The sequence below is a fragment of the Limanda limanda genome, chromosome 17 (genome assembly GCF_963576545.1).
Source record: "Limanda limanda chromosome 17, fLimLim1.1, whole genome shotgun sequence".
NCBI classification, from domain to species: domain Eukaryota; kingdom Metazoa; phylum Chordata; class Actinopteri; order Pleuronectiformes; family Pleuronectidae; genus Limanda; species Limanda limanda.
In genome coordinates, this window is record NC_083652.1 from 3,219,306 (window position 1) to 3,239,977 (window position 20,672).

At 41.0% G+C, this 20,672-nt stretch overlaps 2 protein-coding genes across 4 annotated transcripts; both read right to left on the reverse strand.

The window, feature by feature from the left end:
* Positions 1–1,076: 1,076 nt before the first annotated feature.
* dus1l (dihydrouridine synthase 1-like (S. cerevisiae)) lies at positions 1,077–8,734 on the reverse strand. Of its 2 annotated transcripts, none has more exons than XM_061089716.1 (14): positions 8,491–8,734; positions 7,266–7,516; positions 7,006–7,114; positions 6,830–6,880; positions 6,545–6,657; positions 6,028–6,110; positions 5,502–5,605; positions 5,231–5,378; positions 4,622–4,718; positions 4,384–4,472; positions 4,058–4,227; positions 3,926–3,963; positions 3,420–3,495; positions 1,077–3,109 (listed from the first exon to the last, which is right to left on the reverse strand). In XM_061089716.1, the coding sequence occupies exons 2-14, from the start codon at positions 7,500–7,502 to the stop codon at positions 2,871–2,873; spliced, it is 1,554 nt and encodes a 517-aa protein (XP_060945699.1). In that variant the 5' UTR covers positions 7,503–7,516; positions 8,491–8,734; the 3' UTR covers positions 1,077–2,870. The 2 variants fall into 2 exon arrangements, with proteins under 2 accessions (XP_060945699.1, XP_060945700.1); XM_061089717.1 differs by having other exon boundaries at positions 8,462–8,734.
* Positions 8,735–11,384: 2,650 nt separating this feature from the next.
* Positions 11,385–18,883, reverse strand: slc16a3a (solute carrier family 16 member 3a). 2 transcript variants are annotated; one of them, XM_061090299.1, is made up of 7 exons: positions 18,661–18,883; positions 17,079–17,222; positions 13,930–14,165; positions 13,546–13,884; positions 13,268–13,448; positions 12,178–12,302; positions 11,385–12,063 (listed from the first exon to the last, which is right to left on the reverse strand). In XM_061090299.1, the coding sequence occupies exons 1-7, from the start codon at positions 18,881–18,883 to the stop codon at positions 11,917–11,919; spliced, it is 1,395 nt and encodes a 464-aa protein (XP_060946282.1). In that variant the 3' UTR covers positions 11,385–11,916. The 2 variants fall into 2 exon arrangements, with proteins under 2 accessions (XP_060946282.1, XP_060946281.1); XM_061090298.1 differs by having other exon boundaries at positions 11,385–12,302; positions 13,546–14,165.
* Between the last annotated feature and the right edge of the window lie 1,789 nt (positions 18,884–20,672).

The following is a 20,672-nucleotide window of genomic DNA, read 5'->3' on the forward strand; positions in this document are numbered from 1 at the left end:
TGCTGGTCAAACTGAAGAAGAAGAAGTTGACATTCTCAGTGTGTCTACCCCGTGTTGACGTCATCTTCAGCTCATCGTCTGAGTGTTGGATTGCTGACTGGGTTTACACAAATTGTAAATACAAATTGGCCCATGAGATATTTTCTGAAGTCCTCAAATACTGTTTTCTCCATATTTGTATAGATTAATATGCTTCTCTCATACTTTTAGGAAGAGGCCTTTACATAGCAGACACTGTCACGTCATGGTAGGAAAAGCACAGGCGTAACTGAAAACATAAATGATGACTCTGATCAAATGTTCCGGTGAGACATGAGGGTGACAGTCAGCCAGTACAAACATCCAGGACCCTGAAACTGGAGCAGCTAAATGGAACTCAGCCATCATTCATTCAATATTTATACCTGTGTTTTCCTGCTGGGACATATCAGCTGACAAAACAAAGCTACAAGTGATTTAAAAAACAAAATGTACGTGTTGATATGTTTGTATGAAGGGATTCCTTCGTTGCGTTCGGGATAAATCGCATTCACAAGGCAGAAATGTGCTTTGTGACAGTTTTGTCAGTGTTTCTTTTTTTGTCATTGATGTCTGCTATGACTCAAGATTGGTCTGTGGTTCAGCTACTACTGTTATACTGAAGGACAGATTTACCTCAAACAGCTCCCTCACACCTGACCATGCTCCTGTCAGGCATCTCATGTCACATATTAGCATATTGGTCAACAACAAATCAACATAAAGCTGAAAGTGTCAACGTGTCTGCAGGTGTTCTGTATTGAACGAGATTCTTCACTATGCAAACACAGTGGTGGAACTAGAGGGTCCACAGGGTCTAACCTGTACTGCTCTAATGGTCACCATCACGATTACTTGTGTAATTCTTGACTTAACAGTAGATAAAATAAGTAGCAAGCTGATAAACAAAAGGTAACGATCCCTATATCCCTTTGGAGTTTGTACATACCAAAAACAGAACTAAAAGAAGAGTAAATATTAGACTTAAATTGGGTCCACTTGAAAAGGAACTATTTTTTGGAATAGTCAGTGTGTTGAAAAAAAACAGAACCTCTGACGAGATTTCATGCTGACACAGATGTGTGAAGGAGCAATTTTTTATTTGTCCAATAACCTCCACCAAGGCGGTAACATTTTCATAGCCATTTTTCTCTGTCAGCAGGAATATGCAAAAACAATAGAACACATTTTCTTGAAAGTTGGAAGGACTGTTAAGAGTGGATTTGATTTGAAAAAACAGATATCATCTCTAACCAACAACTTCATATTCTCAATGTTATTTTTTTCTGTCGGACATTCCCCCAAAGCTGTGTCAGATGACCCGAGAACCATTTCATCCACACAACCTGTGATGTAAATGTGTTGGATTCTGGCTCATGTAAATAAAACATTACTGTATTATTTCTAACCATTAAGCCTAAAGGTTTTATCAACCAATGTTGATCCTGGTTCTCCTTACTCTCCAACAAGACCCATGCTACTTCAGATCTCATTTTCATTAACTTTTCATCCTGTATTTATTAACAATCACGTTATGAAACTGCTTTTTTTATTACCAATTTCATCTTCTGTTAGAGACTTCAGAGGTTTACGTCTACTTGTGGTTGAAGAACTGCAGTCTCTTCCCGTTTCAAGCGACAATCTGGTCCTACAAGACCGTCTGTGTTGTTTAGTTTAACCAGGCTAATATAAAGCTTACCAGCTAAATGTTGTAGTTAAGTTTTATCAGGCAACAGCAACTCTCAAGTAGATTCATTAATTTGTTGGATGGATCTTCGACAGTGAGATTTTAGGTTGACATTGTTAGCTAAAGAATAACTTTTCATTTGACAGCGAGATGAACAGACTGGTACCGCCATGAAAATGATGCCTAGCCAGCAATATTGAAACCTTATGAAGGCAATGTTAAATTAAAAGCATTAAAAAAAGGATTCACTCAAACCCCCAACAAATTTTAAGAACATCATACAGAAGATTTGGGGAATGAGTCTCACATATCTGACAAATTCAGTTATAGTCTTGGGTTAAAGGGAGTTTCATAATTGGGGAAAATACTTTGTCCGGAGTAAGATGATTGGACTGATGCCAACTTTATACATACATTTTTTCTATGTACATATTGTCCGTACCAAGTCAAGGTCAGCACCAGTCTTTTCATCAAGAAAAATGTATATAAAAGAAGAAAACCATTTGCCAAAAATATTATGTTCCTAGCAGATCCAGGACTGTGTAGTCACTGAGCTCGTCTTGCACGGCACCAGATGGTGTTCTCCTAAGTTCTTATCTGAATAGGCAGTGGTATTTCACATCCAAAAGGCACATATGGTCAAAGCACTACAGGCAAACCTAAAACCCAAAATAAATAGTTTAACTCATCAGTTGAAGAACGCAACCACATTCATAACCTTAAATGAACGCAAAAACAAATTCCATTCAGTCAGAAAGTTATGGAATCTTTGGTGGCTTAGTAACAGATTTGGCAAAAATAATGTCCAAACATTATCCGCATAAAATCTAACTTAAAAAATAAAATGACAGTTGGTAGAGAAATCTCCCAACTTACCTGCCAAACAAATACCGAGCTTATAATTTGTCCTGGAAATCCACATCCAATGAAAAAATATTCCTTTACTTTATGTTTTTGGTCTACTGATCAGTGTCCATAATTCAGCATCAGTGCGATACAGACAGTTCTGGAGAATAATTGTGAGACTTATCGTTTTGTACCTCTACATGCACACACTAACATCGAAAATCTATGTCTCACACAGATAATGAACATCTGAACTGAAGACTTCTACATGTGACACCTCAGAATCGGTCTGTGCATGTGGAGGTAGCTTTAGTCCTGCTCATAGCGGTAGATGAGCCTGGGACTGCTCCTGCAGCTCTGTACTCGGCTGTGAGACAGGCTGAGGGGAGCTGCTGCTTCTCTCCGTCTCGGGGACAGGCTGAGGGGAGCTGCTGCTTCTCTCCGTCTCGGGGACAGGCTGAGGGGAGCTGCAGCTTCTCTCCGTCTCGGAGGCGTCCTTCCCGTTGTTCTCGTCAGCTTTCCGTTTCTCTGCCTTGGTCTTGAACCTCAGCCCATGACCTGTTGAGCACAGGTAATGCATTCAGTATTGACAAGTCTATGCAAACAATAACAATTACTTAGTGTGACCACCTGTCTGACAGAATGTAAATTTACAATGATATGAAACAGAGAATCTTCATAATTTCTGACAAGGGAGACGAAGAAATGTAGTTTCACCTATTTTTAAAGGTTCAGCATTTACGATTTAGTGATGAGGTTGATATTACAACCAACTATACACCCTCCCCTCACCCCCCCTTCTAAGTGAACCTCTGATGGTCTGCAGTGTGTGTTGTGAGTGTGTGTCTGTATGTGTGTGTGTACTGACCTGGACAGTCTGCCACCTCCTTGTAGGCCTTTTTCTTACAGCAGCCTCGACACAGGTTGAAGACACACTTATTTCCCTGGAGATCAAAATAAAACAATATCAGCTGCTGAGGTTGACAGTGAAGCCACCAGACTTCTGAGGTAAAGTGACAATACAAAATAAACACATAATAAAATCACATATTCATGCACAGATGTCATTACAAAAGGAACAAGTCGTTGTAAAACAAACTTTATTAGCAAAATTTGAGTACTTATTAAAATTGACATTATCCTGACATTTCCTTGAGCAAGTGGGGCTATGACAAACTGTTCATCTACTAATCCATCACAGCACAACTATTTGTCACCATGAATCAAATGACACACACACACACACACACACACACACACACACACACACACACACACACACACACACACACACACACACACACACACACACACACACACACACACACACACACACACACACACACACACACACACACAAATCTGACTGCTTACCTTTGGGTCTCCACACTCTTCACATTTGATGTACTTGGCTTGTGGAGAGAAAGAAGGGAACTACTGTCAGACATTGTACCTTTCAAATGAGGACTTGAACATTTTGAGCATCAAGTGGTGGGTTGGACTCACGTCTATGCTCGTGACCGAACTTCTTCCTGGGGTTACGGGTTATCCTTTTCTGCTTGTTTTTGGAGAGTGTGTCAGTGGACCCATCAGAGACCTCCAGCACCCTTTTCTGACATACTGTCTTCTTCACCTCTGAACCCTGGCTGTTACCATTGGCATCTGGGTCCTTTGGCCTATAAAGATGTAGTCAACATTAAGTTTACGATGAAAAAAATATTATTTAATATCTGTCAGTTCAGAACCTGGGGTAGTGATGTGTGATATATTTATGAAAGTCTTTCAGAGATAAGGTTATATATAGACCAATGTGAGCAGCGGCGATAACTCACACTGGTCTAACGTATGGCTGGCAGACCCAGTGGGGGAAGGGCAGGCTGCCCTCCTTCTCTTCCACATCCTTTCCTTTGGCTATCTCCTCCTATGCATGCAGTAATTGGCATAGAGAAATGATCAATCATGCTTCATCCAGTTACAATCCCACTCTGTTTGGATAAGTCTCAAAGAGCTCTGTGTCACAAGCTGGATCTGGAGTCAGACTATTCCTGAAACACATTTCCTTGCGGTTACCTGACAGCGCAGCCTCAACCTTTTGCTGACATCGGCTAAACTTTCGACGTTCTTCACCATGCCCAACTCCTCCCTCAGGTCCTGGTGTATCTGTAGCCTACAAACAGACACACACACAAATCACACAGAGCGGAAAATCAGCACATGCAGACAGGTTCAAAAGGCTCAGCCATTTTTCCAGGTATATAATGTATGATCTGAGTAACAAGACACTGACTGTAACAGCAATATTCCAACTGTTAGCTTACTCTTTATACATTGCTTATTTGTAATGTTTATGAGTTGACAATAGAATATTCAAGTTATATCCCTGTTTACATGTAACAGATCATAGTCTGATTAGAACTCATGTCAACATTATGTTTACACTCAAATACAGGTCATGCATTGTGAGGCAGTAGGTAACTGCCGTATGGATGTTGATCTATGTGGGGAGATTGGAGAAGTAAAGTAGTTGTGTATAAGAGTGTGTGTTGCCATCAGATTTCTAAGAGCTTTAGTATTTATTTTTCTCTTCTCTTGAAAACAGCTGGTTGTAGTATATTCAGCCTAATAAATGATGTACATCCATACACAGATACACACACAGACTGGAGCAGACAGACATACGTGTGGTGCCACAGCTTGAAGAGGTGGGCTCGTACATAGGACAGAGTGCAGGGAGGATACTGCTTTACCAGCTCCAGATACTCCTCAGCCATCTCCCACACAGGGGGGCTGTTGCCCTCAAATAGTGCAGGGTTATGGAGGTTCCCCTCTAAATACAAACAAAGGGGAGAATCTAGTTACAAACCAAACGACACCATATCATCTATTAACACCAATAAATTAAAGAAAAAGTATGTTGAACAAATACTTGCAACACACATGCATCTCTAACCTGCGCTCATAACACCCTGAACCCCCGTCTCCTGAATGCAGTGCTCCACATCACTCAGGTACTGAATGTTTCCATTAGCAAACACCGGAATATTAACTGCCTTCCTATGAGCAAAAGCACACAGAACAATGGATATTACACAATACAGGAAATGCTCAGCATTGCAAGTCTCGCTGTCACTTTTTCCTAATATCAAATTCTGACCCGCAGTTTGTTCCAATGTTTTCAAATATCCATCCCCATGGGGTTGAAGACACCACTGCTTTGTACAAAGTTGATAACCAGTCTTAATTTTGTTAAGTACTTTGCCATCGACAAAATACTTCAACACAAGCCAGATGCTTTGGGGTCGTGATTGTCTGCTCAGGATGGCTTTCGAATAAAAAAGGGACAGCCACGAGTCATTTTTTTTTTAAATCTAAAATATTAGATTATGAGGCACTCAATTATGTTAAGGTGGACATTGCAAAACATTCAAATATGACACAGTGCACTGAGGAATTTAAATAAAAAGGTGGTAGCTCACCGCACTGCCGTGATGTGCTCCCAGCTAGCGATTCCAGTCATGGGTCCTTTCTGGTCTTTGGTTCTGCCATGTATTGTGAGCAGCTGCGAAAGAAATGGAAGAAACCAAATTTAGGGACGTATAATACTTTTCTCAATTTTCCTGAAACTGCATGTAAGTTCATCTTTCATTTATATATACACATTTTCAGAAAGCTAAAATAAGCCCAATATTTCTGATATTAAAAACAGATATGATTTGAACATGTATACAACATAAAGCCCAGATCCACAGACAGAACTGATTTCATCATCCTAATTTGTTTTAAAAATAATCTTTTATTGATGTTTCACAGGTCATTCATGTTAATAAACAAGAGTTCATAGAAACTGGGGGTGAACAACAATAAAGAAAGTAATATAAGGAAGGAGGGCGTGAAAGCTTACAGTTGAATAGGGGCAGTGTGACTGTGCGAGCTGAGCTGGTATAAGAGTGGACAGGAAGTGGACTCATGTTAACACGATCACTATAATCATACCTGACATCCAGCTTTCTCCAGCATCTGGGCGTAGGACACTGTCTTTTCCATCTCATTGAACACACGGATCTTACATGTGATGGGCACCGAGAGCTTTTCATTGGCTAACCTGACTGTAAAACATGAGTGGCATTTTAGTTAGATGGTGAAGTGCTGGGATTTGTGGGGGGAAAAAAGAGATAAAGATGAGGTGAAGTTGATGATGTGTGATTTGCAGATTTGCATGTTGCTGAACTTTCTGTTGTGCTAATAAGTTCACTGAACCCAAAACTGACAAAGACTTACTCATTTTCTCCAACAGCTCCCATTCATCTTGCAAGAAGACTCCATAGTGCCCTTAGAAACAAGTATCAGAACAGGTTAGTATTTCACTATGTCGTCTACAGGGTGGGCCTGTGTCTTTTCTGAAACAACCACTACGTGAAGAGTTTGAGGGTGTGTTTCTATAGAAACTTGTGTACCTCTCTTAGCAATCATCTGAGGACAACCTAGGTTGAGGTCGATGGCGTCGCAATGGTCCTGGGCCAGCAGGGCCGCCTGAATGAACACTTCTGGATCGTTGGCGCAAAACTGACACACAGGGAATACAACACTGATTTACATCTAACATTACACAAGTGTGTCTAATTTCACACAAGTCTCAGACAGAGTTATTGCTGTGAGATTTCTACCAGCTCTCCAATCCGCCATCATCAACAATGTGTAAAAACCGTGTCCTCACCTGAGTGATGAGAGGTCTGTCCTCCTTGCAAATCTCACTGTAGAGATTAGCTCTCCTGTAGTTGGTGTCACGCACAAATACCTGAGCGTGCAGCATGGGGGTGTAGCAGAGCTGGGCCCCATGACGGCGGCTCAGCAGGCGCCAGGCCAGCTCGCTCTGGTCCACCATGGGGGCCACCACAAAGCGGGCTTCTTTCAGGGTCTTACTCCAGAACTCAAAGCCCTGGAGTTTGGCCATCACAGCTGACGTCACTGCAAGAGAACACAAGACTGCATCAAAGAACATGCTAAATTTGGGGTTTCCTTAATGGCAACACAACAAACTCTGGACAGAAAAAGGTACTTCATGATGACATGTATGAAAGATATACATGTTGTTGAAGCACCAGTTTCAACAAGCTAAATTTGAGACTTTGTTAGGATAATAATAATACAACTTTTGAGCCAAGTCAAGGACGGAAGATATGAAAGACTAATGAAATCCCAGAATTACTTACAATTCCCCATAATTGAAGATAAGGTTAAGTGGCAGAGTAGAGAATTACCCGCGAAACTAGATATTACCGTATAAACTACAGACAGTGACACTAGGTATCTATTGTCTTTCCCACAACGTTGCGCATTTACTATGATTAATGTGGTGATTGACGAGGCAATTAGTGAGCAGTGAATGTTCAGACACATGTAAAACACCAATGCACCACTTTGAAGATGGATGTCAAGTGGCCACAAGGTTAAAATTATATTCATTCGGACATAATAGACAAGTGATAGAGCAACATTAAAGAGCAACAGTATATTTAAGTGATGTGAAGTAGCTCAGACATTAGGAGTGTGTGTGTGTGTGTGTGTGTGTGTGCGTGCGCGTGCGTGCGTGCGCGGGGGGCGCTCCGTATTTCTGTCTCCTGTGCAGGACAGTTGTTTTATTAGCATTTAACCGGTTAGCTGTGTCTGTGCATGTAGCTAGCTAGCAGAGGACGTGTAGCACATGACGCAGCACCGCAGTGTACACATCGGGTTAAACAGTATGACATCTATGACATGTATCACGTGGATGACATCAGCTTCACTCGTGTACTGACAGTTTCTCCCACTCTCTCTCTCTCACGCACACTCCCTCCTTACCTCCCTCACTCACTCCCTCACTCTCTCTCTCTCTCACTCACTCACTCACTCACTCACTCCCTGGTGTATCACCTGTCTGTGAGATCACGATCCACACGTACCGAATGTGCCGCACGCGTGCTGAATCAACGGGCGCGTTCGCGTTGAGTACGTGCGTGATGAGCGCTGTCCCGATGCTCAATTCATCAAGCCCACGCACGGCTTCGCGGGGACTTTCGGTGGGTCCTCTCCTAAGTCCTCTCGTTTCCTCCCGAGTCCTCTAGTTCCCTCCTGTGTCGTCCTGAGTCTCCCAGTGTCCCCCTGTCCACGCAGTCTCCACACTTGTCCACGCCGCACACTCTGTAAATTACCCACAATCTGTAGTGGTACCTTTCTTCCTCTTCTGTTGGAACGTGCGACTACATGAAGCAAAGACGTGTTGCTGCCACCCACAGGTAATTTATAGAACTTCATTGAATCCTTATGGAGAGTCCAGTGTTTGTTATGTCACACAATACGAGAGTATTGATTTCAATCATAGACTCTAAATGTTGGACAAAGAACATATGTTCGTGTGTATAAATGTTTATATCTTTTTTTGTTGATATTTTTTATTTATTAGTAAGCCAGTCTGTTTGCTGATGCTTGACCTTTATCTTTGAGTTCAATTTCTATTTTCATGTTGCAAAGTAAAATGTCATTGTAGGGTGCAACACCTGTTTTTACAGTTTATATAACAGTAGATTTGTGAATGTTAGGTAAAGATCTCCGCTCACTCCCACTATCCCTGATATGATGGTTAGCATATAGTGTTATGATATGCTATAATATACTGTTTAACAGCTCTTAGAAATAACACACTGCGCATCCTTACAATACCTGTTATGGCTGCCAGTATCAGTACCATTAAGAGGAGTTCAAAAAATACATGGAAATTAGTTGATGTATTGAAGTTATCCTTCAAAATGTTTACCCTATCAATGCTGCTAAAAAACTTCAATCTTGATGATGTTTTCCTACACTTGACATCCATTGCACTTCTGTCCGTCCTGGGAGAGGGATCCCTCACATGTGGCTCTCTCTGAGGTTTCTACATATTTTTACCCTGTTAAAAGGTTGTTTTTTTTTGTTTTTCCTTACTCTTGCTGAGGGTTTAGGACAGAGGATGTCTCACCATGTTAAAGCCCTATGAGACGAATTGTGATTTGTGAATATGGGCTATACAAATAAAATTTGATTGATTGATTGATAGTTACAGGGTCATACATTTATAAATATGTCTCCAAGGATGCTCCACCCCTCGCAGATATGAACTGACAACATTATACACACAGCCATTTGATATAATGACATTAATATAAAATGTTGATTAGTGCAGCTTTCACATATATTAATTCAAAATATTAAATAATACTACATATGATATGATACCAGATATGATATAGGGGCAACCTATAAAAAACGTATGCATTTCTAGTAACATCAAAGCCAAATTCAGTTGTTTTACCACCAGTGCCAGAACCTTTGCCATACATTTAAAATTACACTGTATCGTTTCTATGAAATATAAAACAAACCAGTTTTTTTAACAAACATAAACTTCCTTTAATATTATTTTACCAAAACACAAACATTTAGTACAGACAATACGAAGCATGAAGGCAAAGTAGACAAGGAGTGATGCTTCAGTAAGGTCACTAGTAACAGTTTAGGTCCTTTCAAAATGTACCTGTTGGTGCATGGAATTGTGACACAACAACAGCCTGACAGGTGTAAACTCACAAAATTATGTTAGTTCACTGATGATGTCACCCTATCCTTAACAAACTAGTATAAAATAAGGTCTCGACAACCGTTCATCCCAAAAAAAATAGACACTGTTCATCCTTTGGTCCTCAGCAGCACACACAAGATGGACAACAACATTTAACCAGTCACACACATATACACTTAAGTGCTTTCCAAATTCTGACACGTGCTTCCCCTGACTGCATAATAAAAATGCCTACTACATCAAGCATGGTGTTGCCATAGTAAATTAAATGTGGTGATGAAGACCATAACAAATCTGTGGATAACATTTAAGATTACAGCATCTTGTCCCTTTGTACAATATCAAACCCTTAAGGCAATAACTGTTAAGACCAAGTCACACCAGTATATTCTGCTGAATATTTTGCAAGAAAAACTATGTCAATAAAACTGGCAGAGTTAACTGATGATTTCAATGTTTTATGGCAAGTTAACTGATGGTGAACTCTGTCAATGAGGTTGGCCAAAAGCCTTGCAGGGAGCTGGAATAAACTATCACAGGTATATGGAACAGGAGACAATGGTTTCCTGATGGGGAAAATTCTTGTAAAACTCAGAACAACTCCATAAGTTGGCAAACATCTTAGTATACGACTTGAGTTTCTGAAGTCATGTCAACATTTTCATGGAAAAAGAAATGTTGGAAACTTTTGATTTATGGTCAAATTCATGTATAACATTTAATGACCTCCGCCCATTAGGTTGTTTTCATTGCTGTCTTTCAGCAGGATTACTCAAACATCTACTGAATTGATATCCATGGAATTTGGTGGAGGAGTGGGGCATGGCCCATTCAAATTGGGAGCATATAAGTTTTTCCCTTTCTTTAAAATGGCAAGATAGAACGTTAGCCTTGGTGGAGGTAAGCCCTCTGTACCCTTCTAGTTTGTAATATTAATTTTAAAGGTAATGTTACAAACTATGACAGGTTGTTACCATTAGTTTCTTTCCACATCAAGTAACCAAACACAAAAGTTATCTATAAGCAGTAACTCTAATAACAGGTAGAGCAAATACACTTGTGAAAAATTTATTTTACTGCTCTGGGCAATAAAATCCAATACATCGTCTTTGTAGTGTCCATGTTGCTTCCATATTACGACTTAAAAGCATATGAACAAACAGAAGTTGGAAAAACAACCTGCTTGTAGCCACAATGTCACCAAGGTTTTAGCACCAAAGGTTTTCTGTGAAGATGCATGGATGAGCTCAACCTTGCCCCTTTTTGATGTGACCAGGCCTTTAGTGAGAAACATTAATGGTTTTACTTTGGTAAGGACAATTCATCATACAATTATTGCACCAAATATATCTAAAAGCTTGTTTCCATCTGGCCCTTCCATGGCATTAGCTGACACACTAAGAATACAGAATATTGCCAACCTTTATTTGCTGGTTGCTACATCAAAATAAAACTTTGGACTCATGAAATAAACTATATATACACAAGGCATTGATATCACTCAGCTTATCTATTATCTAGTATAAACCACCAGACCCCAAAACATCTAGTGATAAAAGGTTCACATACAGCAACTCTTACATTTCCAGTGGCAGTGATACTGATTACACCACTGCAAACCACAAACATCAACACATGAACACATTATGACAGGAAAGCTCATGGGAACACCTCAAAATTCACCTCATCCTCCTGTTGGAATATTTTGAGAAATCCAAAGAAAACCAAAAAAGTGCCTGCAAGTATAATTCTGTCCAACAAACTCTATCCCTGCTCACAGGCATGTTTCAGGAGTGACGACCGTGTCACCCTTATGGTCTGGCTCTTTCAGGAACTTTTCCACTTCCTGTGAGTCAACTGTTGCGCTGCCGGGCTCATTCTCATCCTCTTCCTCCTCCTCTTCCTTTAATTCCCTTTCCGCCTTCTTCATAGTCTCCATCTCCCGTTCCTCTCTTGCTCCTTTCTCCTCTTCATCGTTGAACTCTGTCTTGGCATCACCCATCGCTGTGCCGTCCTCCAGGCTGTGCGCTGGTGCTGAAGACTTTTTCTTTCTAATACAGAAGTAGGTACAAGTACCCAGAACAACAGCTGAGAGGACCACCTCACTTCCTGCCAGCAGGAAAATATACATGTAGTTCTTGGTAGCATCGAGAAGGCGGCCTGAGGAAGAAGAGAGAAACACAAGGAAACTCATGAGAGGAGAAAATGGGTGAACCACAAAGACAGTCAAGAAATAGAGATTATTTTTGAGATGCTGTAACGTTTATTTAAATACATTTAAAAACACCTTCTGTCCTTGTTGACATGTTGGCATACTTAAGGAAAATGTGATGACTGCATTACATTTTTTTCTACAACTTTTCTCCTGGAAATTAAGTTTATACATAGTGAAACTATTGTCCCTGTCATGATGTGGTGAAGAACATAATCGTTAGCTGGATTTCCTTGCGAGACATTTATTGAATGAGTGAAACACTATGAATTGGACACAGCAGGAGTTAGTCAAGGAGGAAGGTGGACGTAAGACATGCAGTTACAGTGAAAGCTGGAAGTTGGTCTGGATTAAGTAAACCAGTGGAACAAAGGACAATGTTTGAGCTTATAAACAAAGTTTATCGTCAATCGCTATACTGCAGTATACACTAAAGAGCAAGCACAATGTCATGATCACACTGTCATTATTTTTCTACTGATTAATTGGAAGGAAGAAAACGGCAACTCAAAAAAGTGGGCGTGCTGCAGAGTAAGGTTTATGACCTCCACTGCAGCCAGCCACCAGGGGACGCTTGAGATGCTTTGGGTACATTTTTAGGGAGCAGTCATCGATCTTTATACAGATACAGTACATACTATATAGTCAGATTTACATTAAGCCTCAGTGTACCCTCAAGTTTGGTCCTGTTTGTAGATTATAAGACCAAAACACCTGATGACACTGAGGTGCACAACTGAAGTTATGTCACTAACATCCCCTGGTGCCAACTAAAACCTGCTAACAACTACTGGTAGTTGATAACTTAATTTGACCTTCAAATGCCCTTGGTATATTCACCATCTTGTCCTTTGATCTAAAAATAATTTATATACAATCTATGTGTGCATGTTATTTTTTGGTGCTTACTGACCTGCACCAGGTGGCCCCACCAGCACGGCAACAGCCTCCATGAGCAGCACCAGGCCAAGTGCACTGGAGAACTTCTGAGTACCAACTATTGCCATGAGGACTTCAAACTGCAGGGCCCCCACCATGCCATAGGAAAGGCCAAAAAAGATGCAGAAGACCACCAGAGTTGTATAGTCCTTGGCCTGGAAACAAACGTGAAATTGTTAATGACGAGTAAATGTGTTTAGGGTTTACATCAGTGGGCAAAATATTTTCCTCCTAGCTCATGAATAACCATACCTGTGACCCAATCAGGTCAGTGATTCCATTGAAAAGCATCGCAAAGCTGAAGAGGTAGACACAACAAGGCCGAACCCATTTCAGTCCTGCAATCACTCCACATGTGGGCCGAGCAAAAATGTCAATGAAGCCCAGGATAGAGAGCAGCAGAGCTGATTTGGTGTCCTCATTCCCCAGCTCCTTAGCGTAGCTCACAATAAACACTGGAGGTACAAACAGCCCCAGCACCATGATGGATGCCGCTACAGCGTAGATGACAAAACCAGTGTCTTTGAAGACAGAGAAATCCAGTAGTTTGGCTTTGGGCTTCTTCTTCTTCTCTACACTCTCTGCTCCCTCCTCCTCGTCCTGCGCCTTGCCGTTGGCCTGGAGGCTCTTGGGGGCGACCAGAGGCTTCATCAGGGCCGCACACACACAGCAATTGAGAAGAATGCCACCCAGGATGAGGAAGCCCCCCCTCCATCCATAGTTATACTGGAGGACCTGGCCCAGTGGTGACAGGCAGCAAAGCGCCACAGGGCTTCCTGCTGCTGACAGTCCATTGGCCAGAGGACGCTTCTCACTGAAGTAGCGGTTCAGCATGATCAAAGATGGCTGGAAGTTCAAGGCTAAACCCAGACCTGCAGCAGAGGAGAAAAGACGGTTGACAATGCAATGTTTTGTTTTCAGAAGTTTGTATTGTACTTTTTATTTTCATTTTCACATATAATACACTTATTTTTTAGACTTAATACTCTATTGTTTTATTATACTGCATTATATTACTACTATTGTTTATAGAGTTATCTAATTTGTAATCTTGCATCAAGCTGGCACAAGAACTGTCTTCTTTCTTCAAATCAAAATCTGTTTATTGAAGGATTTTCTATATAAGTGCAGTGCTGAATGGACGTTACAGAGACAGGAGGTACAGATGATTACAACAATCAACACCAATGTGTAGAGACAGACATGGATTGGGCAATATAACTTCAGGAACAAACAAAACAAAAACAAAAACACAAGGTAACAACAGAAAAAAAGAAAAACAGAGAAAAAAGAAACAAATGCAACGTTATACAGAAAAGAAAAAAAAAAAATTCTTTCTGTCTTCTTTCTTAGTCTCTTATCTTATTATTTATAATCGTAACTTATTAATATCATTATTATTATTATTAGTAGTAGTATTGGTATTAGTAGTATTATAAGTAGTATGAAAATAATTACTACTATCATAAACTTGTTGTGCAATCATTGTTGCTGTTCTCATCAATACTATTATTAAATCTGTATAGTTGTTGAGGAATTTTTGACCATCCTCACCCATTACTGTATATGCCACTGTTAGCGTTTGTATATTGTTTCAGTCTACATTCAAATCTTCTGCATAAGACATCTGCTGCTGCCTGAGTTCTGCTTTCACCAGCTTCCAACTAAATCCAAATCAAGCATCAATGTCATTGTTTTCATTATAACAACCAGTCTCGCACAGCTTAAATACAACGGTTCCTGGTCTCTCTCTCTTCCCTCCCCTCTCAACAGGTTCAGAGGATTGAGGGAACTGTTGGGTTTCTCTATAATATTGTAAGGTCCCAACTTTACTACGTAAAGCACCTTGAGATAATGTATGTGGTGGTTTGGCGCTGTACAAAGATAATTGAATTGAACTGAACTGCTACAGTGTGCGCCGTAGAGAAAGGTTGCACTGACAATGGCTCTGCATGCACCAAGCAGTTTTATGTTTATTACTGTTTTTATTGTTTGTTTTTTTGTACACACTGCACCGTTGTTCATACAGTATGATCGACTAGCACTTTTGGAAATGCGTTTGTCGCTTAATACAGAGTTTTTCTCAACTTAGCAGAGTGCTTGCTATGGCTCCTTTGTCCTACCGCCAATCTGTAAACCAATACGCCAAAGGACGAGAAAGAAGAGAGGCCGAAATACCATAAACATATTAACTTTCCTACCCGGGTGACCAGATTCCTGACAATTGATACTTGCAAATTTGGAACAGCTACAAACTCCTCCCCTGCCCTGCTTTTGGGAAGTCAGATCACACCTCCATTATGCTCATCCCTACTTAATGACGCCTAAAACAGGACAAACCGGATTTCGGGCAGTTCAACGCTGCAGTGCTGGATCCATTACCTCTCTCCAGGACTGCTTTGAAACAACAGACTGGCAGATGTTCTGTGTTGCAGCGGATAGGGACATTGACGAATACAAAGACACTGTCTCTTCATATATCTCTAAATGTGTCGATGATGCCGTCCCTAGGGTCAGTGTTAGGACTTTCCTGTACCAAAAGCCCTGGGTAAATGGTAATGTGCTAAGCTGAGAGCCAATCCTCTGCCTATAACTCTGGTGACCTGGAGGCTTTGAGTAAGTCCAGATGTGACCTAAGGATGGCCATCAGAGATGGAAAAAGAGATTACAGGGACAAGCTGGAGTCCAGCTACCTCAGCTCTGACCCCCGACACTTGTGGGGTGGCCTGCGACACATCACAGGCTATAAAGGGAGAAATAGCAGTGATGATCAGCCTGCCGCCTCTCTACCTGATGACCTCAACACCTTTTACGCACGGTTTGAGGCAACCAACACCCTTCCATCCGCGAGACTGGCCGAGGACCGAGACGACTGCACTCTGTCCCTGACCGTGGCTGACGTGAGGCGAGAGCTTCAAAGAGTGAACTACCACCCTGTAGCACTGACCTCCACCATCATGAAGTGCTTCGAGCGGCTGGTCAAAACCCACATCTGCTCGACCCTTCCGAACACTCTAGACCCCTTTCAGTTTGCATACCGCCCAAACAGATCTACGGATGATGCCATCGCCCTGACAAAGCACACCACCCTCTCCCACCTGGAGAAGGGTAACACATATGTGAGGATGCTGTTCGTGGACTACAGCTAAGCATTCAACACTATTGTGCCTGCCAAGCTCATCCCCAAGCTCAGGAGCCTGGGTCTTAAAACCTTCCTGTGCAAATGGATCATGGACTTCCTCACAAGCAGACCCCAGGTGGTGAGAATGGGCAACCACACCTCCTCTTCACTGACCCTGAGCACGGGGGCCCCTCAGGGCTGTGTACCCAGTCCCCTCCTGTACTCCCTGTACACGCAGGACTGTGTTGCAACACACAGTTCCAACATCATCCTTAAATTTGCGGACGACACTACCATACTGGGTCTCAACTCTAACAACGATGAGGTAATGGGCTCGGTAACATGGTACCAAGATATCAACCTGTCTCTCAACGTCTGCAAGACCAAGGAGATGATCGTGGACTTCAGGAAGCTGCAGAGGGGGGTCACAATCCCATAGACATCAACGGAGCTGTAGTGGAGAGAGTCTCCAACTTCAAATTCCTTGGTGTGTTATGTTATATGTTAATATGTTATATGTTACATGTTATTTTTTTTATCTTGTATTGCCCGTCTACTGTGTAGATGTTGCCTGCCAGGTCATAAGAATTTCCCTGCTCTGATGACCCTAAGTTATTTGTTGCATGTGACAATAAACACTTTGACTTTGACTTGACTTTGATACCTGTAATAACCCCTGTAGTGAGGTAGATGTGGATGATGCTGGTGGAGAAGGAAGCAAGGATCATTCCCAGAGAGGCAAAGATGCCCCCCACCATCATCACTGGCCGACAGCCGAAGCGGTTCACCAGCACACTGCATAGAGGACCTGGACAAAGGGTAATGACATTAGTCAACTGTGTGTCTAGGTGGTTGAAAGGTGGATATGCAGCATCTAAGACAGATGAGTGTGATATTGTTATCTAACTGCATCTGATTGAGAACAAGAACTAAGATGTCGTAATGAATCACTTATGACAAAGAAATATAATTGAGGCCTGATATTTTGCAGTTTAAACGTAACTTGTATTACACTACAAATAACTAGATAAAAGAAAACATAAGTACAACCAAATATATTGAACTTCAATTAAGGAAAAGTTCTTTACAGAAAATGTTGACAATAATGCACATATATTTCTACATTGTTTAAACTTTTAAATAAAAGTTCTGATGATAGCACAAAATTACGAGATATAACATATATTATTAAGTATTTTAAGTTACCTTCATACAGAGCCAGGCGTTTGTGCCAAGTTATCAGTCCTTATGCTAAGATTAGATAACCAGCTCCAACCTCATTTTTACTATCTTTTAGAAACATTTATTTGACATGACCTTTTAGTTTGGTCCTTGTTCCATCAACTTACACTAGGAGACAGGGTTTCATGACTTATACTGCACCCAGACACTAGGGGGAAATTGAGTTTTAGCTACAGTTTTGGGGAGTTGTCATCTTGTCAATGTTGAGGAATTGTTTACCATCCTCAGACATTACCGCATATGCCACTATATATTATGTATATAATGGTTCTTACATTATATTTGTACAGGAGAATAGTGCATGTCTAATTCCACAGATACTCCCTTCTCTCTCTAAGCAGTACCAAGGTCAGGTTAAAGATAAAGGCCCAACAAACAGTATATTGTAGTGTCTACCTTGAGGGACTTTTATATCTAACTCAGATGGGCCAGACAGAGATGCATCAACTTCAACTCTCACCAAATTTAACTCTTTTGCGTATTTCACCAACAGCAAGACATAAGGACACAATGTGATTTAGTTATGCATACTTGAGGCTTAACTATCCAATAGGATGCTATCACCTTAATGTTACATAGGGAGTGATCCATTCATGGATGTGCTGTTAGAATGTGTGACACAGGGAGATATACTGGGATGCTGTGGGAGACATCTTCAGACTGGGGTGGGACAATTGCTCATGTAACTGTGTTAGCATTTGTATATTGTTCAACCTTCTGGTCTCCTTGATGCATCAAGTCTACATTAATATCTTCGTAAGACATCAGTTGCTGCCTAAGTTCTCCTTTCACCAGCTTCCAGAAAAATTCCATAACAGTCAATACTTATTTACAGTCTCTGCTGTTGTTTGCATGACCTTTTATATTAAATACATTAGCTACTCCCAATTAGACAGTAGCTCAACAAATGAGGTGTTAATTGATGGTTTACATTGAAATATGCAGTTTCTGCTACTGTGTCCACCTGTAGTATGTGTTCATTGTATTATACATCAGCAGCCTACCTGTGCCATAAAGCATAGCCAGCAGTATAGAGGAGATCCAAGCGGTGTCACTGTATCCCACCCCAAACTCCCGGGTCAACTCTTTGAAAAAGACACTGATCGCCTTTGGAAAAGCGTAAGAGAAGCCAGTGATGACAAAACAGCCGGTCAGCACCGCCCAGCCCCACCCTCCATCTGGAGCCTTCACTCCTCCTGGTCCCATGTCCACCGCTGCGCCTCCCATGAGGTTTTTGGGTTGGATTAGGCCGGGGGTTAGGGTTGTCTTATAGGCAGTTAGAGAAGCTAAAGAAAAAAGGAAAATTACATAAGCAGTCGGTTTGAATTTCTATGTAAATCAATCTAATTACGTCCTGCATTATATTACACAACTGTCCACAGACTGAATGTATTCAACCAAACTGGATTTGAGTATAATTTTACATTATTGATATTTTTAAACAACCTGTTAAACAATAATGACTTTATGATATTGGCACACATGTGGACATTTGGATGTAAAGTTTTTGTTAGTCATGCATTTGTTCTGCATGTGCAGTTTTTTAACTTTCTGTTAAGATAAAAAAGGGAAAAACAATAAGAAGTTGTTCATTTTTTTCTCACACATTGTTATAAGCTAAAATTTCACTCACACAGAAAAATGTTTTGCGATTTATGTTCAGTTGTCTCTTAGCAAAAGTTGCTTTAATATTATGTTGCTTTGGAATGGTCTTTCAGAATAATGGAGAGGGACGATGATCCTAAAAACATTAGGCAACCAAGGTGTTGTTGAAGCAACAGTAGAATGAACTTGACTTATCAGCACTGACATCTGACCTCAGTGGAACTGACCGTAAACAAGCAGGAAGTGAAGACTGGCCCAGAACAAGCTTGAGTGCGCATCAGTAACCAGATAAGGAAGCGAGCGTCTGCCTGTGGATCGCATGCTTTGTTGATTGCAAACCAATTTGATATAATTGCTTTAAAAATAACATATTACTTAAATAACTTTGAAAGAACATGTTGTTATTCTTGAGGCAATACCACTCTGCTATTGTCTAATAAAGACTGTTTACAATATGAACATGAAAATATAATAATTTGAAATGAAAACTGGTAAATTAATGGATGAATGAATGGATGAATGAACGACCTAGCAGTAGGTCAGTTCTGTTACTGTCAGTAGAAGCAGGTGAGTTATGGCCCACTAGCGTTAACACTTTGTCCATCCTTCCACAATTTGCAGGAGACAAACAAACAGTTTAAAAAGTGAGCTTTATAAAGAATTAATTGTTTCAGACTTACCAGAAAAATCAATGTCTCAGTTCGCAGTTGTTTTGTGAGTACCATTAAATTCAAATTATCAAACCGGTAATTTCAAATTATCTAACCATTATTGTTGAGGAATTAGCCACTAAATATGATGTATCGTGTATATTACATTATATCTGTACAGGAGAATAGGGCCTGTCTAATTCCACAGATACTCCTTTATCTCTTTTAGCCGTATCAAAGGTCAGGTTATAGATAAAGGCCCAACCAACAGTGTATTGTAGTGTCTACGCTTAAGGACTTTCATATCTAACTCAGTTGGGCCAGACAGAGATACACCAACTTCAACTCTCACCAACTTCAACTCTTTTGCGTATTGTATCAGTGGATCGACAGAAAGAATCCTCGCCCTGCACTGCTCCTGGCCTCCGTGATTTATAGATAGATATAGCGAGATGTGGCTTTTACCACCTAAACCACACAATAGCTCCTTTGCTCAGAACATCCCCACAGGTTCATGTAGTGCGTACACCAGATGTGAGTGTGGTGATCTGGGTCTTTTATTGTTTGGTACATTTTTAACCTTGTTTGAACAGCGAGGAAGGCGTTTGTGGCTCCATCAGCTAATTGACAGTCTCCTAAAGGAGCTGAAGGAAGATGGCTGGAGTCAGGCCTAAACCAGACGGCAATCCAGTGTCGTCAGGTGAGACGGCAATTTCCAGACTGGCGAGGAGGTGACAGGAGCCGCCTGACTATACGAATCA